Consider the following 22,727-nt stretch of genomic DNA (forward strand, 5'->3'; position numbering starts at 1 on the left):
CAGATGACGGCCCAAGTATCTGGTACAAAATACCAGCAAAATAATTAGCAAGCTCAAGGAATATTTCATTCCACATACAATCTACATAAATACAATGTTATTGTTCTTTCAAGCCCAAGGACTGAGTGCAGCTTGGAGGAACAAAAATGTGTTCCTGAGTGCAGCTTGGAGGAACAAAAATTTGCCAACTCCATAAGGTTGCTACCCAAAGCGAGCTAACTGCCCATGTCCCCCTCTCAGTGTCCTTATCCCCAGCCGGTCTTCCGTGCAGCCTTCCCAGTACCTGTGTCCCAGCAAGTGAGCTTGGACGGCTTCTGACATTTGACTTAATCCCCTTTGGAACCACTCAAGGAAAACTTGAGAACAGCTTCTGTTCCAAGAGTCTTTCAGGAGCTCAACACACCGCCAGGTGACGCAGGCAAAGGCTCAGGACATAAAACAGTCAAGGTACAATGCTGAGGACAGTTTTTCAAAGGGCATTTGTGCCTTTATAGAATCTTTTCATCTTTTCATTTAAATGCTCACACTTTCAGGTTTCAGTCCCCCAGGAATACGTAACATCTTTAGAAAGATCACCTTCTTCCTTATAATATTCTCATTAACTTTTCCTTTTTTTTTTTTTTTTTTTTTAAAAAAAGTAATGGAAAGACCAGCCCTCTGAGTGCCTCCTCTGGGCCAGTCCACTGGTCAGGGCCTTCCTCTAACTTGAACATACTCTGAACAGATCACAGCTTCAGAAAAGAGAAAATAGGAGAGGCTCGGTGGAACAGATTAACAAAATGTCTTTAATAAATCCTCTTTAAGACTATTACACAATTTGACCTTTTACTAAAGTACACTTACTATAAAGCCCTGATTTAAAAAATAAGGTATTATTGGGGGGAGTAGGCCCTAAAAGTCAGTGTGCATTTTATATAAGAAGTCTTGAGCTGTACCACTTACTTTAGGCTGTATCATCAAATAATAATTCTATATACTACGTCCAAATTATCCTATGTCCAATAAGAGCATGACCTGACTAAAACTAGCTTCCCCTCCAGATCATTTACTCCAGGAGGAAATGTTTTAGCACCCTCTACTGGCCACTTGTTATATCTAGTCAGCTCATAACCTCTCCCCAAGGTGCAGCTAACTTCCAAAGTTGGTGGTGGCTACAACAAAGGCCGCCCCATCTCTCCTTCAAAGCCACCTGTGCAACAGCTGGGCCACAAACCACTGTCACAAAAGGAAAGGACAAAATCCTTAAGTGCTCTCCTGCCACTGCTTATTCATGAGTCCTATCAGAGCTGGCAGATTTCACCAACACCACCATGAGCCCCTGGCTTGCCTGATCCGCATCCACCTCCAGTAACCGACCCTGCCTCATTTCTACACTCACAGATTCTTCTATGGGCTAAGCCTATATCACCAGCCCATCCAGTCTGCTTCATCTCGCCAGCTCTGGTGGGATGTGGGTGTCTGGAGAAATCAGCTCACCTATCTGGTATCACCCAGGTAAACAGAGGACAGACACCCAGGTAAACAGGGGACATATTTTCCCCCAAGCTCATAGATGTGATGTCAATCAACTTCCTGCCCTTGCATGTAGATTATTCAGACAGGGGGTTGGGGGAAGATGCCAGAAGAGAACTTCTCCTCTCCCATGACTTCATGACAAAGCAACTTCTAATTTTCCACTGTCCCCTAGAGAAAGCTCCTTTAGTAGGATCTAACACAAGCAACCATTAACCCTGTAAGCTCTCATTGTCTGACCCACTTCCTTTCAGAAAGGAAAACAGTAGAGTCAGCATGGTATTCACCATTCAATAACAGAAGGGAAGGGAGAAGAGGAGGGGTTAAGAATATAAAAGGTGGAGCGTTTCTTCACTCCCAAATCTTGCTAGATCAAGCTACTGTTTACTGATTAATAAGTGCTTACTGGTTTGGTATCAATCATCTATTGAGTGAAAAAGATTTTTAAAAGAGGATGTGGTAAAGGACTGAAAAGTAATTCCTGCCATCAAAGAGCTTGCAATTTGGTTGCAAAGACCAAACATGCTAAAGGAAATCATTAAAAAAGTGATAAAGTGTCATATCCTTTAGTAAAAAACATATACCAGAAATTCCACAAATACACACACACACACACACACACACACACACATACACCCCAAGTCCCCTTCTCTTTCTCTCTCATGTATGGAAAAATGATTAAAATATTAATAATCGTCATCCCTGTGGCAATTTCAAGTCTGTACTTTTTTTCTTCATATTTTTCAGTACTGTTTGAATGACCTACAATAAGAATGTAGTATCTTAACAAAGAGAACAGAAATAAATTAAAAACCAATTTATCAATGATATAAACAAAGGAAATTGCTTACGAATATAATATGGTATATAGAATATGACCTATGAACACAGTTACATAAAACTATATGGAAAAAAGACTGGAAGAAAATAGATCCCACTATTAATGATCATTTTTATCTAGGGGCTACCGTGATTTTTGTCCTTTCTGCCTTTCATGTGCTTTCTTATTTTCTAGAAAATAAATCAATCTTTACTTAAAGAAATTCAAATGTTAAACAACTTTCACTCTCATTCTAAAATATCATTAGTCAAAGTGCTTTACTGATAAGCGTGGGCTTAAGGACATACCTGGAATAAGTGCTGTGCTGATGAGGATATCCACCTCCTTGCACTGTTGAGCAAAGAGTTTCATTTCAGCTACGATGAACTCTTTGGACATCTCCTTCGCATACCCTCCTTGTCCCTCACCAGATTCCTTCAAGTCCACCTCCAAGGGCTCAGCACCAAGAGACTTGAACTGCTCCAAAGCTGCAGCTCTGGTAATTATTGAAGGGAAAGCAGTGGTTATTTTAGGCCCTTAATAGAAATCAGGATCATCTTTTACATATACATTTTTGGGGGTTTTGGGGGTTTAAGTTTTTATTTAAATTCCAGTTAGTTAACATACCGTGCAATATTAGTTTCAGATGTACAATATAGTGAAGCAACACTTCCATACAACACCTGTGCTCACCACAGCAGGTGCACTCCTTAATCCCTAACATCTGTTTCACCCATTTCCCACCCCCGCACATCCCTTCTGGTAACCAGTTTACTCTCTATAGTTAAAAGTCTGTTAGTTGGTTTGCCTCTCTTTTTTTTTCCCTTTGCTTGGTTGTTTTGTTTCTTAAATTCCACATATGAGTGAAATCATATGGTATTTGTCTTTCTCTGACTTATATCACTTAGCATTAGACTCTCTAGCTCTATCCATGTCGTTGCAAATGGCAAGATTTCATGCTTTTTTATGGCTGAACAATATTCCATTGTATACATATATATGTGTGTGTGTATATGTATATGTATACACACACACACACACACACACACACACACACACACACCACATCCATTCGTTTATTCATTCGTTAGTCAATGGGCACTTGGGTTATTTCCATAATTTGGCTATTGTAGATAATGTTGCTATAAACATTGGGGTGCATGTATCCCTTTGAATTAGTATTTTTGAAAAAAAAAAGAATTAGTATTTTTGTATTCTCTGGGTAAATACTTAGTAGTGCAATTGCTAGATCGTAGGGTAACTCTATTTTCAACCTTTTGAGGAACCTCCATACTGCTCTCCAGAGTGGCTGCACCAATTTGCATTCCCACCAACAGTGCAAGAGGGTTTCTTTCTCCACATCTTCACCAACACCTATTGTTTCTTGTGTTGTTGATTTTAGCCCTTCTGACAGGTGTGAGGTGAAATCTCATTATAGTTTTGATTTGCATTTCCCTCATGATCAGTGCTGTTGAGCATCTATTCATGTGTCTGTTGGCCATCTGTATGTCTTCTTTGGAAAAATGTCTATTCATGTCTTCTGCCCATTTTTTAATTGGATTGTTTGTTTTTTGGGTGTTGAGTTTTAAGAAGAGCAAACTGTATACATGCAAACTGGAGATTTTCTTTTGATGTCTCTGACTGGACTATTTTAGTTATTTCCAAAAGTATGTGCCACTTCTATGAAATTTTTTTTTCTGGAAGGATAAAAATTATAGGGAATTCCAACTTCTACTTACTTCAGTTACAAAAGGAATTTCACTACTGATAACTCCAACAATCAATTCGTTTCTTGGGGCCCCACTGTCAATGATGACGTGAACCCTGACCTACATTAAGACTTGACCTCAGGGGTGCCTGGGTGGCTCAGTTGTTAAGCATCTGCCTTCACCTCAGGTCCTGATCCCAGGACGCTGGGATCGAGCCCCGCATCGGGCTCCCTGCTCACGGGAGGCCTGCTTCTCCCTCTCCCACTCCCCCTGCTTGTGTTCCCTCTCTCAAGGTAACCCTGTCAAATTAATAAATAAAATCTTAAAAAAAAAAAAAACTTAACCTCATTCAAATCACTCAGGTTGAGGTTTTCATTTGTAAATGTTCTGACTTCTGGGGATTTCTCTCTTATGAATGACTCTTAGACATATTTTAACAAAGTGATTTTTGTCCCGAGTCCTCATTAAATTGTCTTTGAAAAAAGCAACATATAAAAAGTATGAAGAGCCAACAAATTTAAATTATGTAAAAATACATTCAGTTTGAAAAAAATAAACACTTAGGGTGCCTGGGTGGCTCAGGTCATGATCTCCAGGTCCTGGGATTGAGCCCACATCAGGCTCCCTGCTCAGCAGGAAGTCTGCTTCTCCCTCTGCTCCTCCCCCTGTTTGTGCTCTCTTTCTCTCTCTCTCTGAATGAATAAATAAAAAATCTTAAAAATAAAAAAAATAAATAAATAAACACTAGCTGTGCACCGTGTACTGGTTGGAAAACCAGAGCCAACAAAGATCTCTGCTCTGTGGTGGATGGTGTGTTTAACTTGCCAACATCCATCCCACTACAGTGAGTCCCCAACTTCCCTGAAGACGATTACTTCAGGTGCTTGTTAAAACTTCAAATTCGCAGGCCTCTCCCCAGGGGCCAGCAGAGAGACCAGAAGCTTATTTTTAGCAAGAGCAGCAGGTAATTCTGGCCATCAGGGAAGTTGGGGAAACTGTGGTCTTCTCCTACCAGTCCCGAGCATCCGTCAGGGTCAGAGAGTGGACCCAAAGCGTGGGACAGGATTGAGCAAGAGGTCCTCACCCTTTCTGCTGGCTGGAACAAGGAAACTTCTAGCCCAGATTGCCTGCGGAGGCCAACTTGTGACTCAGGGGAATGAGCCAAAGCTGAAGACAACAGAAAGGACAGAAAGAACCTGGTCCTAGGAGGGCCCCAATGCACTACTGACGTGAGTGTGAAAAAGGGAGCCCTTCCCATGAATTTTCATTTAGGACAGCTAAAACATTTTCTCAGAGTTTAAGCCAGTTTGAGTTATTTTCTATTCCTTACAGCCAAAGGATACTGCTATTTACAAAGTTTTGGAAATGTGTACTATTTTTAACGAAATAAGATAACTTTAAAATGAGATAACTTTAAAATGACATAAAAAATAAAATAAATAAAATAAAATGATGTGTGTGTGTGTGTGTGTGTGTGTGAGTGGTCACAATTTTGATCAAAAGGTATCTACATAAATATCCATAAGAAATGATGCCTTCATTAGCAATTATATCTAGCTGGGAGAATTATAAAAGGTATTTTTATTTTCTTCCTTAATGTTTCTCTGTATTTTTCAATAACGACTATTCATAATTGGAACCATAAATGCTATTTTGGAATCTTTGCCTTCAAAATAATTATCATTTAAAACTATTATAATGTATCAAAATGTAAGACCTGAATATTTTTTACGTCAAAATTCCACTTCTAGGAATTTATCCTAAGGAAATAATGAAATCTCTCCAAATACATATGTTCTTACATAGACAATATATGCAGCATTGTTTATATACAGTAAAAATGTCCATTTATAGAGGACTAATTAAATAGGTCACTGAACTTCCACACAGCGGAATCCTGTGCAGCCATTAAGTATATTTGTAGGTAAGTAAAGATCTTCACGATCTACTGTTAAGTAAAAAAAGGCCAGTTAAATAATACTATTAGTAAAATTATCTTTTTAATTAACGTGTAGAAAAGGGAACATATACTAAGATGTTAATAGTTCTCTCCAGAGAATAGACTATTTTATTTTCACTTTTTGTACTTTTCTGAATTGGGGGAATAAGCATGTATTATATTTATGATAAGAAAAGAAACCGAATGTTATAAAATTGATTATATTTCTTTATAGTATGTAAAGTAGGGCTAATTATGCCTACATCATAGAGTTTTGTAAAGAACAAAGAAAGCGTATAGCATAATGCCTAGAAGAGAGCAAGCGTTAGTACGGGTGTCCAAAGAAAACTACAGCTCCTGACCTGCCAATTGTTTTTGTAAATAAAGCTTTATTGGAACACACACATACACACACACACACACACACACACACACACACAAAGAAAGATTAAAAAAAGTAAAGCTCTTATATTTCTAAACTTCTCAATACAGGCAATCGGTAGGATGCTCACTCTTGTTACAAAGGGAATCTCTTGGTTATTGTTCGAAAAAATTTAAAAATCACACCCCTTTAATATCACTGGGCAATGAGTTGTCCTTAAGTTTTTAGGATGTTTATCTGAAAATATATATTATTCAGTCTTCCAACAAGAATTTATAATTAAGTGTGTTTTCTAATACATTTGGATTTCATATTTATATATGATACCAATCCCTAGTCTCAAAATAGTGAATAATGAGCTATAATTCTTAGAAAAGTTTATGTCTGTTCAGGCATATCTTTCTTCATTGCATACGTAAGCTATCCTAATAAATGGTAAATGGAGTTAAGCAACAGCCATCCTCAAGCTATCAGCTGTGTGCACAATCTAAACCAATGACATCAAAATACCTAATAAATTCTCAGTAGCTGACCCAACACCAAGTTTCAAATCATTTCTAAGTATACACATTTCCATTTTAATGCCACTTACTGTTGCTACAGCGAAAACTTGCACAACCTCCTCTCTCTGGGTTTGGCTGTCTTCGAAGACTTCACATCAGCAAACATTAAAAATTAAAAGACAGCACTACTGACAAGCTTGACTCTGGCTATCCCTGCCTTACATCCTGGTTACTTCAAAAATGTCTTTTCTCATGTCATCAGGACAGCTTTCTATCAGTACATCACTTCTCTAAACTCCAGGTAAGCCCTGGAAACCATGTTCTATGGAACATTCCTTACTCCAGAAACAAACACTCTTTCCAAGTTTGAATAATGCAAATTTTTTTTGATCATTCTATATTCAAGATTAGCCAGGGTATCATTCCTCTACTGGTCTCAGCTGATAATAACTACATGTTTCAACCTCGAAATAGTATTCATACACATCAATGATAGCCATTCTCAATAAGCATTTAATAAAATCCACTATCTAATATCTTCTGAAATGAAGAATTTTAATCAAACTTTTCTTTAAAGAATTCTATAAAACGTTGATATGTCTGCTTTAAAGTATTATACTATGAACATAATTGACTACTTTCACCTAGGGGCTCTACTATTGCCCAATCAGCTTTATCTGCTTCCAACCATACAATGCAGAGTATACCCCTCACCTCTCTGCCCCCTGTCTGTTCTCCAAAATATCCCCAATCCTGACTTTTTTTAAAGTAAACTCTACGCCCAATGTGGAACTCAAACTCACGAGCCCAAGATCAAGAGTCCCATGCTCTACCAACTGAGCCAGCCAGGTGCCCCCAAAATATCTCCTATACTACTTTCTTTCTTCAAACTCACAGACACATTGGTTCACGTCCTATCTGATTTGTAAATGCATTCTGAACAGAAATAGGACATGGTAGAGCAACATACTACAAACTTGGGCTAGGATTAACCCTGGTCCCACTGCTAGTCCACATAAAGAAACAAAACTGAATGCAAGTTGTTCGTTTTCAATTCCTCTGCTTTTAAATTATTTCTGCTGTACTGAATCTAGGTCCTTAAATTTTTTCCCCCACTAGAATATTTTTCCACTTTGAGTTACCTTTGAAGAAGTAGAAACAAAAAGTGTAAAGAGCTTACAAAGCAGTTTTTGATGTGCTACTTCCATTTATAAATTCTAAAGAAAACATAATATCCACCTGAAACAAAATGTTTTTACCTTAACAGCAATCACTAGTAAAGTACTTACCTGGTGTCAAATCCTCGAACGATTGCGCCCATCGACTTGGCTGCACCTGCAGAAGCCAGCCCAGCAACACCACCACCAACTATCAGAATCTAGGGGAAAAGACAGAACGGTGTGTTTTAAATAAAGTTCATTATCAACTGATTATGAAAAACCATCAGCTAAGAACTGTCAGCGACTGGTACACAGGGCGCCACACAGTTAATTCAATAAGACAACAGATGTGCTGGTGGTGAAAGCCCTCGGTAAATACACTGAGTGGAGAGGCAACGCTTTCACGGAACCACCATTTTTACAAATTTATCAAACAAACACTTGCTGGCAAAGGCCCACAACCTTCACTAAAAACAGTCAGACAACCAGCATCTCTGTGTGGAAGCCATATACAGCCCAATAAGCAGTACATATGTTAAAGATTACCAGGTCTTTTCCAGTGTATAAAAGTTACGCGTACTGAAATAAATTCCCAGTGTAGCATTCTAGCTAGCTCTCCCCGCTCAGATGTGAAGGTTTCTCTATGTTCATAAAATGTCAAAATAAGTTTCAAAGATGGGTACATCTTTGGTGAAATATCCACTCTACCCTGTATTTTGAGCTCAAATGCTTCTGAAAGAACAGCAGGTGACCAACTATGTAATTTTGAACCAATATGAATGAACTGCACCACAGCAACACAATGAATCTCCCTAACCATGGAAGGGTCAGAGCCAAGAAAACCAAAGAATTCCTCAGAAACAAGAGTCTCCCCTGCCTTCCAAGAAACACAATAAGAGCAGTGTTGTCTCTAGTCTGAAATGGGCTTTCCAGAAAAAAAGTTCTATTATACTTCCCAGTCAATTGAGGCAACTCCTTGTGGCTGTGTAAAAAGAAAAAGAAAAAAAAAAAGCCAACCACAGAAACAGTGAAGCTTATAAATTCCCACCTACCCATCATGTCCACATCTCCTTCTGCCTTTAATTAAGAAGCCAAGTCAACCCATGCTCCAGTGACCCGTAAAGAGTGTTTTCGAGATCATGTGAATTCATCTTGAAGGTGATGGTTTGGGGCTGGAGGGTTACTCCACAGAAAAGGGGACAAAGGAGGACTAAGGGGGCTTTGGGCTCAAAGGCATTCACCCCACTCCACACTAGGAGAATGTGAAATAAGGGGTGCCTGGGTGGCTCAGTTGGTTAAGCGTCTGCCTTCGGCTCAGGCCATGATCCCGGGGTCCTGGGATCAAGCCCTGAGTCTGCGCCCTGCTCAGCGGGGAGTCTGCTTCTCCCTCTCTTTCCTGCTTGTGTTCTCTCTTTCTCACTCTCTCTCTCTCTCTCTCAAATAAATAAAATCTTTTTAAAAAAGCAACAAAAAGAGAAAATGTGAAATAAAAATAAGTAAAAATCACAGGACTAGACCAAGTTATCCTGAACCAAGAAATAACAACAACAACAACAAAAAAACCCATAATTTAAAAGACATAATCACACAATAATAAAGCCATGTAGATCTTACAACAGCAATTTACTCTCTCTGGGCAGCACGGGGTGAAGAAAAAGACACAGAAATTAAGGGTCACAGTCAAGTCCTGACTCGACTACCAGTCCTGGCTCTGGGTGACCTTGAGCAAGCTACTTAGTATCTGCAATAAAGCAGTCAAAAAACCTTCCCAGGGGCGCCTGGGTAGCTCAGTTGGTTAAGCGACTGCCTTCGGCTCAGGTCATGATCCCAGGGTTCTGTGATCGAGCCCCGCATCGGGCTCCCTGCTCGGCCGGAAGCCTGCTTCTCCCTCTCCCATTCCCCCTGCTTGTGTTCCCGCTCACTCTGTCTCTCTCTCTGTCAATTAAATAAATAAATAAAATCTTAAAAAAAAAAAAAACCTTCCCAGATGGCAGTTATATTAAATGATGGAATCCAAAGCACTGACTGCTAATTGGCACACCATAGACATAAACTCAAGAAACAGGGAAAGGCTGTGGGAAAGGAATGTTCTTTATCTCCGGGACTCCTGGTTGGCTCAGTTGATCAAGTGTCTGACTCTTGATTTTGGCCCAGGTCACGATCTCACAGTCATGAGATGGAGCCCTATGTCGGGCTCCACACTCAGCATGGAGTCTGCTTGAGATTCTCTCTCTCCCTCTGCCCCTCTCCTCGCTCACACTCTGAATAAATAAATAAATAAATAAAATCTTAAAAAAAAAGGGGGGATTTTCTTGATTTCCTGTCATTTAACCTGCTCCCTCCACTTAGCTCCCCATCTCCGTTAAGGGCACTAATTGTGCACACAACTGTTCAAGCCAAAACAGGAAGGTCATCTTGAGGCTTCTCTTCGCACACGTTTCCACCTCCAATCCATCAGCAAGTACTCTTGTGTCAACCCTCAAAGATCTCCCAAATCCATCCCCTTCTACACATCTCTATTGCCACTCCCTTCCCAGGGCACTACTTCTGCAATCAATTCCGAACAGATCTTGCCTTCACTCTTCCCCCTACTAACCATTCTCCCACAGAACTTCCAGATGATTTTTTTAAATCCTCATGAGATTTTATACATATATATATATATATATACACACACACACACACTAGTCTCTGTCCCCAGTTCCTGACACAGAACTCCTAGAACCCTTGTTCTAGGGAGAACCCTCCTAAGTGAGAAGAGCACTAGGAACATTTTTTGTCCTAATATCTGGTCTATGACCCAGTTCATGACACAGAGTTTCTAAATCCCTTGGAATTTCGAGGGCGATAGCAGTATCTTTTGTTCTAACAAACTGACTCTTGGTGGGCTCCTGGATGGCAGCTGATCACCAGAAAGTCCGTGGATAGCAGCTGGGAATTTTCAGCCCCACCTCCCATTCTCCAGAGAAAGGAGAAGGGCTGGAAAAGGAGTTGAGATCAGTGATGTCCATGTGATGAAACTTCCTTTAAAAACCCCAAAAGTACAGGGTTTGAAAAGCTTCCCGGCTCGTGAACACATGGAGGTACAAGGAGAGAGGTGTGTCCAAGGAGGGCATGGAAGCTCCATGCCCCCTCCCACATACCTTGCCTCAGGCATCTCTTCCATCTGGAAGTTCATCTGTATCCATTATCATATCCTTCTACAACAAACTGGTAAACGGTAAGGAAACTATTTTCCTGAGTTCTGTGAGCAGTTCTAGAAATTAACTGAACCCAGGGATGGGGTCATGGGAACCTCTGAATGATTTATAGTCCATCTGTCAGAAAAATGGGTAACTAGACTGGCAGTTGGCGCATGAAGGGGGATGAGGGCATCTTGGGGGACTGAGCCCTTAACCTGTGGATCTCACACTATCTCTAGGGAGACGGTATTAGAATTAAGTTGTAGGGCACCCTGCTGGTGTCACAGAGTTGCTTGGTGTGGAGAAACCCCCACACATTTGATGAGCAGAAGTGTCAGAAGTGTTCTATGTGAAAGCAGAGACACAGAAGCAAAAGTGGGTTTTTCCAAAACAATCCTGAATCAGACATTTCCCTCATCTGTAAGAGAATCTGAGCAAGCCCAGTATCATCCAGCCCCAACCTACCTTTCTACAAACTCAGATCCCTCTCCACCTTGTTCACCACACTCCAGACCAATAGCCTTCTTTATACTTTTCTTTTCCATCTCAGTGCTTCATAGATGCTGTGCCCCTTGCCTGAAATCCTAAATACCTGGTTCCTTTCTCGCCATCCTTTAGGTCTAAGCTCAAATGTCAAAGGAGCCTTCCCATCATCTTAGCGAAAGGAGCTTGCCCCTCTGACTCACTATCACATCATTTCTTTTATGTTTAAAAATTATATAATTCATTGTGTATTTATCGCCTCACTGTGGCCCTACTAGAGTGTAAGTTTCACGTGGCAGGGATCTTGTTTCCTGGATTCCGCAGCTCCCAGAACAGTGCCTGACATATGGTAAGCCATCAAATGATGAACTGTTAGCTCATTCTAGACAAGAACCCTCCATATTTACAGGAAACCCAAATAAAATATTATTCAATCTACCTTGATAAGACCCCTAGTGTCTAATTCTTCAATACCAGAAAACTATTTCTGACACATGACCACAATCCTGTAAACTGCAATTTAAATTCTCGGTAAAAAACTAATGATGTAATGTATGGTGATTAACATAACATAATAAAATAAATTCTCAGTAAAAACAGTCTCTTTTCTACCTTCTAAAGACTGACTGATTCTCCTTTCTTTAAGCCTCTTGTCTTTTATTTCACTTTTTGTCGTATTTTTTTAAGATTTTATTTATTTATTTGTTTGGGGGGGGTAGAGCAGAGAGGGAGAAGCAGGCTCCCCGTTGAGCAGGGAGCCCGACACGGGGCTCAATCCCAGGACCCTGGGATCATGACCTGAGCCGAGGGCAGACGCTTAACTGACTGAGCCACCCAGGCACCCCTTGTTTCATTTTTTAATCTCTAATATATTCGCAGCTTTCCTCTCAGTTTCCACATACTTCAGGAAAGAGTCTAACCAAAACTGAGTAGTTGGTTTGTGCATTAAAGCATTCAGCCAGTTTAAAAACAGCATTCAACTTCTGGCCACCATGAGTGCCAGACCTATTCTTATGATCCTGACAAAGAAGCCAAACAGAATCACTTCAGGGGCGCCTGGCTGGCTCAGTTGGAAGAGCATGTGACTCTTGGTCTCTGGGTCATAAGTTCGAGCCCCACGTTGGCTGTAGAGATGATTTAAATAAATAAATAAACTCAAAAAAAAAAAAAAGGCAATCACTTCAATATCACATCCATTTTTTTGCTAAATTTCCTTGTTATGTATTCTGGCCTCCACTTAAACCACTTGCCATTTTCTTCACCTGGCCTGTTCTTAAAGCAGTATAATCACTAGATTCCTCAAAGCTGCCAGTATCTTTTTTTTTTCATTTTTTCTAAGAGATTGATTTCATATGAGTTTTCAGTTTGTATAACAAAGTACTTAAGAGCAGGAAGCACCAAGGAAACCTGTACCTACAGACATACTCTTCCGTCCTATTTCCTCTACCCAGACAATGTGCTAATATTGTCATTTAGTGGATGCAGTGTTGAAGGGTTACAATGTATTCTATTCTTCCACCTAACCATCCCCACTGCTCAACTGCTCCTCTCTGATTAAAGAAGCCATAGGCTTTCCTTCTGCCAAGTACCCAGATTATGCCACCTCCCTTCCCTCCCCACTCATCCTAACCCATTTTTGAAAAAAAGTGAAAAACCTAAGACAATCTTTTCTATGTGTGAAATGTCATTGTGATTCTGTTTGGCTTCTTTGTCAGGATCATAAGAATAGGTCTGGCACTCATGGTGGCCAGAAGTTGAATGCTGTTTTTAAACTGGCTGAATGCTTTAATGCACAAACCAACTACTCAGTTTTGGTTAGACTCTTTTCCTGAAGTATGTGGAAACTGAGAGGAAAGCTGCGAATATATTAGAGATTAAAAAATGAAACAAGGGGTGCCTGGGTGGCTCAGTCAGTTAAACGTCTGCCCTCGGCTCAGGTCATGATCCCAGGGTCCTGGGATTGAGCCCCGTGTCGGGCTCCCTGCTCAACAGGGAGCCTGCTTCTCCCTCTCTGCTCTCTCCCTCTCTCTCTCTCTCTCAAACAAATAAATAAATAAAATCTTAAAAAAATACGATAAAAAGTGAAATAAAAGACAAGAGGCTTAAAGAAAGGAGAATCAGTCAGTCTTTAGAAGGTAGAAAAGAGACTGTCTTTACTGAGAATTTATTCAAGAATTTGCTGAACTAAGACCATCTTTCCTATGAACCAAGTGTCACAACACTGGGAAATTGAGACCTTACTGAATGGTATCTTGAAGCTTTTTTAAAAATTAGTAATAAACACGCTAACTCGAATGAGTTATCCAAAACCCCTTTAAGAATTCAAGTTAGTAAGTCAAAAACAGAAAAAAACTAGAACTTCCAGAAATGTCAAAATTCTTTTTTGTCAAGCAATTGTAAACAGCCTTGAGGCTCCACCGTGTATCTGTATATGCACAGGATTATCAATGTGAAGTCAACACAGAACAAAACTTTTAAAATAACTATATTTTAGTACTACACATACCCTCACTTTTAATCAATTCATAATATGAAAAAACATTAAAAGTTTTACCTACCTTAGCTGGAGGAACTTTTCCAGCAGCTGTGATCTGACCAGTAAAAAACCGTCCGAAATGATTTGCTGCTAGTACAACAGCTTTATAACTGAAAAAATAAATATTTCCATAAAATGAAAGATCTTAGACTCATATATTATCCTAAGTCGCCAATTAAACTTTCTTTTTTATTATTATATGTTAATCACCATACATTACATCATTAGTTTTTTTTTTTAAAGGTTTTATTTATTTGACAGAGAGAGACACAGCGAGAGAGGGAACACAAGCAGGGGGAGTGGGAGAGGGAGAAGCAGGCTCCAAGCCTGATGCGGGGCTCAATCCCAGGACACTCAGATGAGCCTGATGTGGGGCTCAATCCCAGGACGCTCGGATCATGACCTGAGCTGAAGGCAGACGCCCAACGACTGAGCCACCCAGGCGCCCCTACATCATTAGTTTTTGATGTAGTGATCCATGATTCATTGTTTGCATATAATACCCAGTGCTCCATGCAGAATGTGCCCTTTTTAATACCCATCACCAGGCTAACCCATCCTCCCACACCCCTCCCCTGCCAATTAAACTTTCTTTAATAGTCAAAGAATAATTGCTAACATTTTGTAGTAACCACTACATGTCAAAAACCGTTCTTAGTGTCGCATGTAAACCTACTCCTTTAACCTCCATAACAATCCTGTGGAAAGGTACAGTTATTACCTGCATTTTGTAGATGAGTAAACAGAGACACAGAGAGATGCAGAGACTTGCTAGTCACTCGGCTCGCAAATGGCAGAACCAGAAGCCTAACCCTGGCATCCTGCCTCCAGAGGCACACTCTTACCCAGAACGCTCCCTGACCTCTTCACAACGAATATTGCACAAGATCAGTTGGGGTGAAAAAATGCTAACAATGGTTTTCCTTGGGTGCTGGAATTACAGATACTTCAAACTTTCTGTTTTACTTCACTCTACTGTCCAAAAGTTCTTAGATGATGATGTAGTATTTATATAACAGGGAAAAACTTCAAAATGAAAAAGAAATTAGATGTAGCTATATACTTGTACATAATAAAATTCCAACCTCAGAAAAACAATTCCTTTGATCACTAGTGGTTGAAAGCATGGGATTTTGAGACAGAGTGCCCTCAGCACAGGTCCCAATTCTACCACTAACTAGCTTTGTAACCTTGGGTAATTTTCTATAATTCTCTAATGCTTGGTTTCCTCAGCTATAGAGTGGGGGCAAAAAAGAGCATCTGTCTCTTAGTGTTGTTACAAGAACTAAATGAAATAATGCAGGTAAAGTACTTAGCACAAAGCCTGCCACAATAAAGCTTTGGTAAATATTAGTGTTTGTGGCTAAGGAAACACTCTGTGCAACAAAAACTAGTAAAATATACCATCTTTCCTTACTAGGATATTTTTAACATATTAGACTAAGTTGATTTGCAGATCATTTTATACCTAAAAGGCACTTCTGCACATTCTCACTTGATAACATACATATAATTAAAATTATAATGCAACTATGTAATGAGATCTACCTGCTAGCTGACAATAAAACCTTTCCCTGATCCTATTTTTTATAAAATAATATTTGATACAATAATGGATGCAAAAGCATAAACTGGTAACCACTATTACTTTAAGTTAAATCATATTACAGCAAGCAAACAATATTTTAGAGATTATGTTGTTAGTCTTACTTCTGAATCAAAGTGATAGAAATTTTCAAAAAGCAAACATAATAAAGATTCAAAGGCCACTGTAAGAAATTGGAATATTTTAAAAGATTCAGTTGCTATACTGAAAAAAAAAAAAATGAGATGGATCACACAGGAAATGTGTAAGAAAACGTTGAAGGTGGGAAAAAGTGATAAGTTTGCCCTTTTTTTGATGAGAGCAAAAAAGCTCAGAATGAACATCAATGAACTATAAGGAGCGTGTCTTCACTGTACTAGGGCTATGTGTCTGAGTTAGATAATGATTTATCACATATTGTGTGGATAAGCATACTTGAAGATTCACCTCAAACTATGCCCTTTGCATATATCAGCTCAGGACATAATACAGTAATTCTTTAAGTTGTGCCCCATGGATCCCCAAAGGTTCAAATTCCAGCCAGCTCTGGGGCCATTCCAGGTAGGGTAGAGAATAAACATGTTTCTGGACACCCCTCCATCCCTCGATTCAAGCAAGGCCACTCTGCTCTTACTGTTTTGTTTGTTTTGTTTATATTGCCTCATAATATTTCATTTGCTCAAAAGATTCTACAGTTAAAAACCACTGATCTAGAGCCACTGACTTTGATAACCTTTCATATATATGCATTTCACAAGACAAAATCAACAACACTCTTAAGATTACATTGTACATTTTCTATAGAAAATTTTTAGTCCCATAATACATAATGTAACTTTTCTACAAACTAAATAATATGGCAAAAATTTTGTCCTTTGGTGTATACTTTATATCACAAAAAAATGTCTTCCAAACCAACCATTTGCCATATTATAGTAAGGATAACAAAATGTGTTTTTAACTTGCCCATTTTGTTTTCTGCTTTTCTATCAAAAACGAACAGTTGAAACCCAAAGTAGAATCCATTTGCTCTACCGGCCTATTTGGTATGCTACACCCAAGATATAAAACCTAAGAAAACCCTCAGTTCATGTGTCAGGCCGTAAAAGGCTTTATTCAAGTTAGGCTCTCTTTCAAGCACTATTTAACCATTTTCATCTGTTGGTGCCTCATTCACACTAGCAAATTGTCACTACCAATGGTTTTCATGCTTAAAATCTAATTCAACTAGTCTCTTAGAGTAGCTGATTTCATAAGCATCATCTGTTTTCAGATTTTTCCCACTCTCTAGGCAGAGTTGGCAATGCGCTGCACTCATACAGCTACTCCCACCCCTCCCCAGGGCAGGCACGATTACTCAGTCTGAGCCACATTCCTCTGAACAGAATGCACCTTAGTCTCCTCTCAACAAAGCACTCCAACCAGTACCCTGGGAATGCGTGAGTGGCGGGCAAAGATAAGAGGACATAGTTAGCCCTCAGTTAGCAATATGGGGTTTGACACCAGATGAAACTTCCTCAAGTCCAGACATTTTCCCTGTTCATTAAATATTTTATGAATTTACCTAAGCAAAACCTAATTAAAATGGTAAATGCTAATATATATATATGTTAGGTTGAACCATTTGAAACTACCAATATCCAACCATCTTTTACCTATAAACACAGCAATTTATGTTAACTAAACTTACTGTGATAATCATTTCACAATATATTGATATATCAAATCATTATGTTTATACCTTAAACTTATACAATGTTATAAGTCAGTCATATCTCAATAAAACTTGAAAAAAAACAGTCATTTCAACCTAATATATACATATATACACACATATCCACACATATCCTGAAGAGAGTCTATTCCTCATACAAATAATTTCACAATCATTTGCTCTGGTGAAAGGAAATAAGGCTTCTACCTATGAAGACTAAAAAAGGATATAAAGCAGACTGCAATATGAAGAGTCATTTCCTATAACTGTGAAATAATAAAATGAGCCTTAAAAAATAAGCAAACTCTCGGGGCGCCTGTGTGGCTCAATTGGTTAAGCGTCTGCCTTCGGTTCAGGTCATGATCCCAGGGTCCTGGGATCGAGCCCCGCATCGAGCCCCTGCTCAGCGGGGAGCCTGCTTCTCCCTTCTCCCTCTGCCTGCCGCTCTGCCTACTTGTGCTCTCTCTCTCTCTCTCTGTCAAGTAAATATATAAAATCTTTAAAAAATAAAATAAAATAAAAAATAAGCAAACTCTCCAAAAGCTGCAATCTCCAACAATTATCACAAGTAAAATCCCTGTAAGAGAGAAGAACTATAATGAGCATGTTTCTAGAGTACCGCTGTGCTTTTGTTCAACTCAAATGGAAAAGAATCAACATACCCAGCAATGTTGGCCATGGAGCTTAGCGCATCATATCCCTGAGCAATTGTGACTCTTGGAACCTGGTCCATTGCCAAAACCGTAGTTTTTCTTTTAGAAAGTTTATTTAGCAAGTCTGGATTTTGGGCTGGGTAAATAAAACTAATCAGTGTTCCCGATGTCTTTAAAAGGTCGGCTTCATGAACACCTAAAGTTGGATTAACCATGGGGGCTCGCACCTGAGGAAAAAAAGTCACATCACTGATTAAAAATGTAAATATCTTAATCATATTTTTAAGTAAACAGGACAATTTAAATAATATGCAATGACTGAAATAACACTCCAGAAGTAATCTTCCAGCAATAAATTTCTGACTAAATTCCTAAACAAGGCAAGGAACACAAAAATCTTTGCCATCTGTCCCCTGATTGATGACCTATGAACTGTTCTGAGTACAGAGCATGCTTTTATTCTGGTAAGATTAAGAGATATTAGAATAATCGGGCAGGGAGTTTTGTTGTGTGGTCAAAGGTTCAATTCTTGAAAAGTTAAGAACATTTTAACCTAAACTTTCCACTGTCATATGTATAGATCTATGTCACCCTAAAATTCCAGCCGAATATTTCTAGATGAGCACGATTCAAACGAGTAGGCTTGCTGAATTGGGCTTAAGTAAAAAGCTATAATATAATTTTGTTCCAGGAAGAAGTATCAAATAAGTCAATGAAGACACACACACCATATGTTTGAAAGTTTCAAATGTCCATGTTTCGAAGCCAAATTTTTTTTAATCCCACTTAAAAAGTATTTTAAAATGTGGCTTTTGTTTTGTTTTTTTAATTTCACTTGATCTTAGCCAAAAGGCCGAGAAGCGATGTTTTTTTAATTTCTTACAGCCATTTTCAGGGACCTTAATGACTTCAATGTCTTTAAGGCTCGGAACATGTCTTTACTATCACGAGTTTTTCCTAAGTTCCTGCAGCATTCAGGTAAGCAGATTCATTGGCTGGCTTTTAAGATGTGTTTTATAACCAAGTTTAAAAATCAATCTTCAATTAACATGTATCCTTTCATTAGCTCTTATTTCGCAATAGCGCTCTTAGGCAAGTAAGCCCAAAAAGCAATAGCTCAGGGACTTATGTTTTAAAAGGAAACAGAAACACAAACACTGGGTCAATATTTTCATTTCACAGCATTTCATCTCAATTTACCTATGAGACACTTTATTTGTTACTCCCGTGTCAGTTGCTGCTCTGGTGATTCATGTGATTTTAATTAAGGTTCTGGACTTTAATTAAGACTCTGGCAAGGTCTGTTTTTCCTCAGTGAGAATCTATAATATAGATTTAATAAAAATTAGAGGACAACTTTGAATTAATTCTACTGGCACCTATCAACTCTCAGCTGAAACTGTTGGTATCTGAGTGATTTAAGTCAATAGGATGTTTCCCTGAATGTGCTTTCTGGATCACTAGTTGCTCAAGATATTAACAGGCTTGACTCAGAAATTAGGTCCCAGAGCCAAGAAGTTTATTAATGCAAGCGTAAAGTTATATAAGTTTCTATATTGTAGGATTTCTCAGTGCTTTTAACATGCTCATATACACTGTGAATCTCTAATAGGAACACAAAGCATTTCCAAAACTTATGTGTACCATACCAACCCTTTACTGTGGGACATCTCAAAAGTTTTTGATCCCTAGAGCATAAATTGGAATGGATTATACTTATTTTCGTACCTAAGCTCTTTTACTATACTAAGTTATATCACCAAGTGTCTGTAAACCTAAACACTCTAAAAGCTTGAGTTGAATTACAACTTACCCACATACCATAAATGTTACTGTTAACGTCTATAGCAAAAAATTTTGTCTTCTGCAAAAATCACTAAAACCCTACCCAAGTTATTCAGTAGAGTTTATGCAAAAAAAAAAAAAAAGGCAATGTGATTGATTTACCTTAGAAATTAATACACAAACACACACACACACACACACACACACACACACACAAAGCTGGTGTTTCCTGAAAAAGTAAGGAGCTTCTTTCAGCCTAATGATCAAGCTTCTACAATCCCTATTTCCCTCCTTGTCTTGGCTGCAGAAGGCTTAGGATTTAAGTTAATGCTCCCCTCTAGTAATTACCTCTGCTAGACTTGTGATGCAATCTCTTCCTTTCTCTATATGATTTTTTTTGCTTCAGATTTTACATCTAAAGTTCTTCAGCATATAGATTTCTATTGTATATTAAGACCTTTTATTAAAGTAGGTAAGGCTACTCTCCACTCAGCCCCCTCTTGCTTTCTCCAGGGCAGCCCTGCCCTCTCTAGAAATAGCATTTATGTCAGATACATCACTCTTCCTTTTATGTATCAGAAGATCACAGCTACATCACTGTTCCTTCTATATATCAGAAGATCACAGTACATTCAGTCCCAGGAGGAATTCCATGCCTTTTGTTCTATTCTAGCAGCACTTACTCACCTGTAGGTATTTGGGATATATATGAACCAGGAAGTGCAAATTCTCCCTAGCCAATAAGAAGGGGATTTCCATATGACGAATGTAAAAAGGAAGATCACTTTCTCCCCTCATGGTTAAACATGGATCACATTGCCTGATAAAAGTTCTATTGGAATATGAAGAATATTCACAACATACAAGCATTTCTCTGAGGAAAGACATTGTTTGAAAATATGAAGAGACATAACAATAGAGTAGTTTAATTTTCCTACGAAAAGTTTTTTAAAAGTTGGCATGCCATAAATGAGGTGGGGAAAGGAATAATTACTTTGACCACCAAATCAGAAGCCAGCACTTCCTTCACCCCTTGGATCTGGGCACCTGCTGCTTTGTAGTGATCATCAGAAAACTTGGAAGCTTCACCAGCACCTGATTCCACGACAACACTGAAACCCTGCTTGACCAAGGCGTGAACCCCAGCAGGAGACAATGCCACCCGCTTCTCATTTTGGAAAATCTCCTTGGGGACACCAACAGTCAGTTGTTTATATGGAATTCCTACAAAGGCAAAAAAAAAAAAATTTAGTAAAATACAACAACATAAAAACAAAAATAGGCAGTCTGTTCAAAATATACTACACATACAAGTTGCTGCTCAAAATAATATTCCCACTTCATAATCATAATTGAGTTTTTTGATCGACGATGGGAAATATTTTTACCCACTCTCCTGAAAATTTCAAATATTTCATTTAACCCAATGGCTCTCTTCAAGTCACATGACTAGATTAGTTTATCCTTAAGGGAGAAAAAATGGGTTGTGAGCGATCAATCAACATGCAAATTCCACTCTTCAAACTAACGCTCTGGGATTTATGGTCTCCTTGTCCTTACCTTTAAGGAAGACAGAAGTAATTTGCTGTTTTGAAGAACAAGTCTATACTAGACACTTTGGTGGCCTGCCACACGCAAGAGTTTCCTTCCTGGCAATTTAACCAACACAATTCCTCATAGATTTCCAAGGTTGTATCCTGAGACCCTACATTCTTGGCCCCCGCTGATTAGACCAGGAATCAACAGCTGGGTCAAAGATAATAGTCTACAGGCCAGACAGCCTCTGATGTGACTTACACAGGAACTACGTGAGGACACTCTATGTTGGCCAGTGATGACCCAACCCATTCAGGTTCTTTATCAGGGAGTCTGTGACCCACAGAAAAGGACAAGGGAGTAAATGGTACAGAAGCTATTTGTAAGCAACCATGAGGTAATCAAAGGGAGGTATACGGCAATAGGAGTAGAAACATCAGGAGTGGAGATACAAAGAGGGAAGATGAGCTACAGCTATGAAATTCAGAAGAACATTCCACTTTTCCAAGAAGTAAATGAAGAGTTTCCGGGGCTTCTGTACTTCACAAGAACACATACAATAAACCCTCATCACAAAATATAGCCTGATAGGATCCTGTTCCTTGCAACCCAAAAGAGCCTGCATGATATATATAAAGTATTTATAGATGGTTCTGAACAGCTTTAACTAAAGTACATTAGTTTCTTCTGTTGTTTTACTCAACATGAGGGCATAAATAGATTTTTTTAAATAAAGATCTGCTTTTATATGTTTTACTAAAGCTTAGGAAATCTACTCAAGAACCTAAACTCTAGATATACATAATAAAAAATTAAATTATCTCCACAGAATAACAATAATCATTAAGCGAATGAGGCCTCAGAGAAATAAAGTCAACCTAAAAATACCACCACTTGATCACAGTCTTAGACCCCATACTCGATAAATGGTAATAACTGATAGTAAACCAAAGGCAAACATACGCTGAATCTTACCCTCTACTTGAAGAAGAGGGAGGAAAATAATAGAAAGAAGGAAAATATTTTGGATTGATGTGCAAAGTTAAATCACATAAACATTTGGGGTTTACTTATCTGACAACCTCAAATTACCTAGGCCCTATATACCATAAGTCAAGGAAGCTACCAAAGACAAATGAAGTCCCATCAAACAGGTTTAGGAGCCAACCTGAAAGGGCAATCACTTGGCCAAACAGGAAACAATCTGAGCATGAAAGAGAATAATTAA

At 38.8% G+C, this 22,727-nt stretch overlaps 1 protein-coding gene and 1 non-coding gene across 6 annotated transcripts in view; both read right to left on the bottom strand.

Moving 5' to 3' along the window:
• Positions 1 to 22,727, bottom strand: part of NNT (nicotinamide nucleotide transhydrogenase) — a 91,205-nt gene that overhangs the window by 60,298 nt on the left and 8,180 nt on the right. For all 5 annotated transcript variants that reach the window (XR_003608237.2, XR_003608238.2, XM_028097952.2 and 2 more), the window contains exons 3-7: positions 20,958 to 21,187; positions 18,188 to 18,405; positions 14,249 to 14,336; positions 8,155 to 8,243; positions 2,641 to 2,828 (exon numbers count right to left, since the gene is read on the bottom strand). Coding sequence is in view for 3 of the 5 variants with exons in the window: in XM_028097952.2 (XP_027953753.1) it covers positions 2,641 to 2,828; positions 8,155 to 8,243; positions 14,249 to 14,336; positions 18,188 to 18,405; positions 20,958 to 21,187 (813 nt within the window). In the remaining 2 variants the exon portion in view is untranslated. The remainder of the gene's footprint in view (positions 1 to 2,640; positions 2,829 to 8,154; positions 8,244 to 14,248; positions 14,337 to 18,187; positions 18,406 to 20,957; positions 21,188 to 22,727) is intronic.
• LOC114204924 (small nucleolar RNA SNORA33) lies at positions 19,056 to 19,180 on the bottom strand. Its single transcript, XR_003608278.1, has one exon. It is a non-coding gene; the product is annotated as a small nucleolar RNA SNORA33 (small nucleolar RNA).

This window comes from Eumetopias jubatus, unplaced genomic scaffold (assembly GCF_037043125.1).
Source record: "Eumetopias jubatus isolate StellerSeaLion01/CBP00866 unplaced genomic scaffold, mEumJub1_p1.0 scaffold_5, whole genome shotgun sequence".
Lineage (NCBI taxonomy): Eukaryota > Metazoa > Chordata > Mammalia > Carnivora > Otariidae > Eumetopias > Eumetopias jubatus.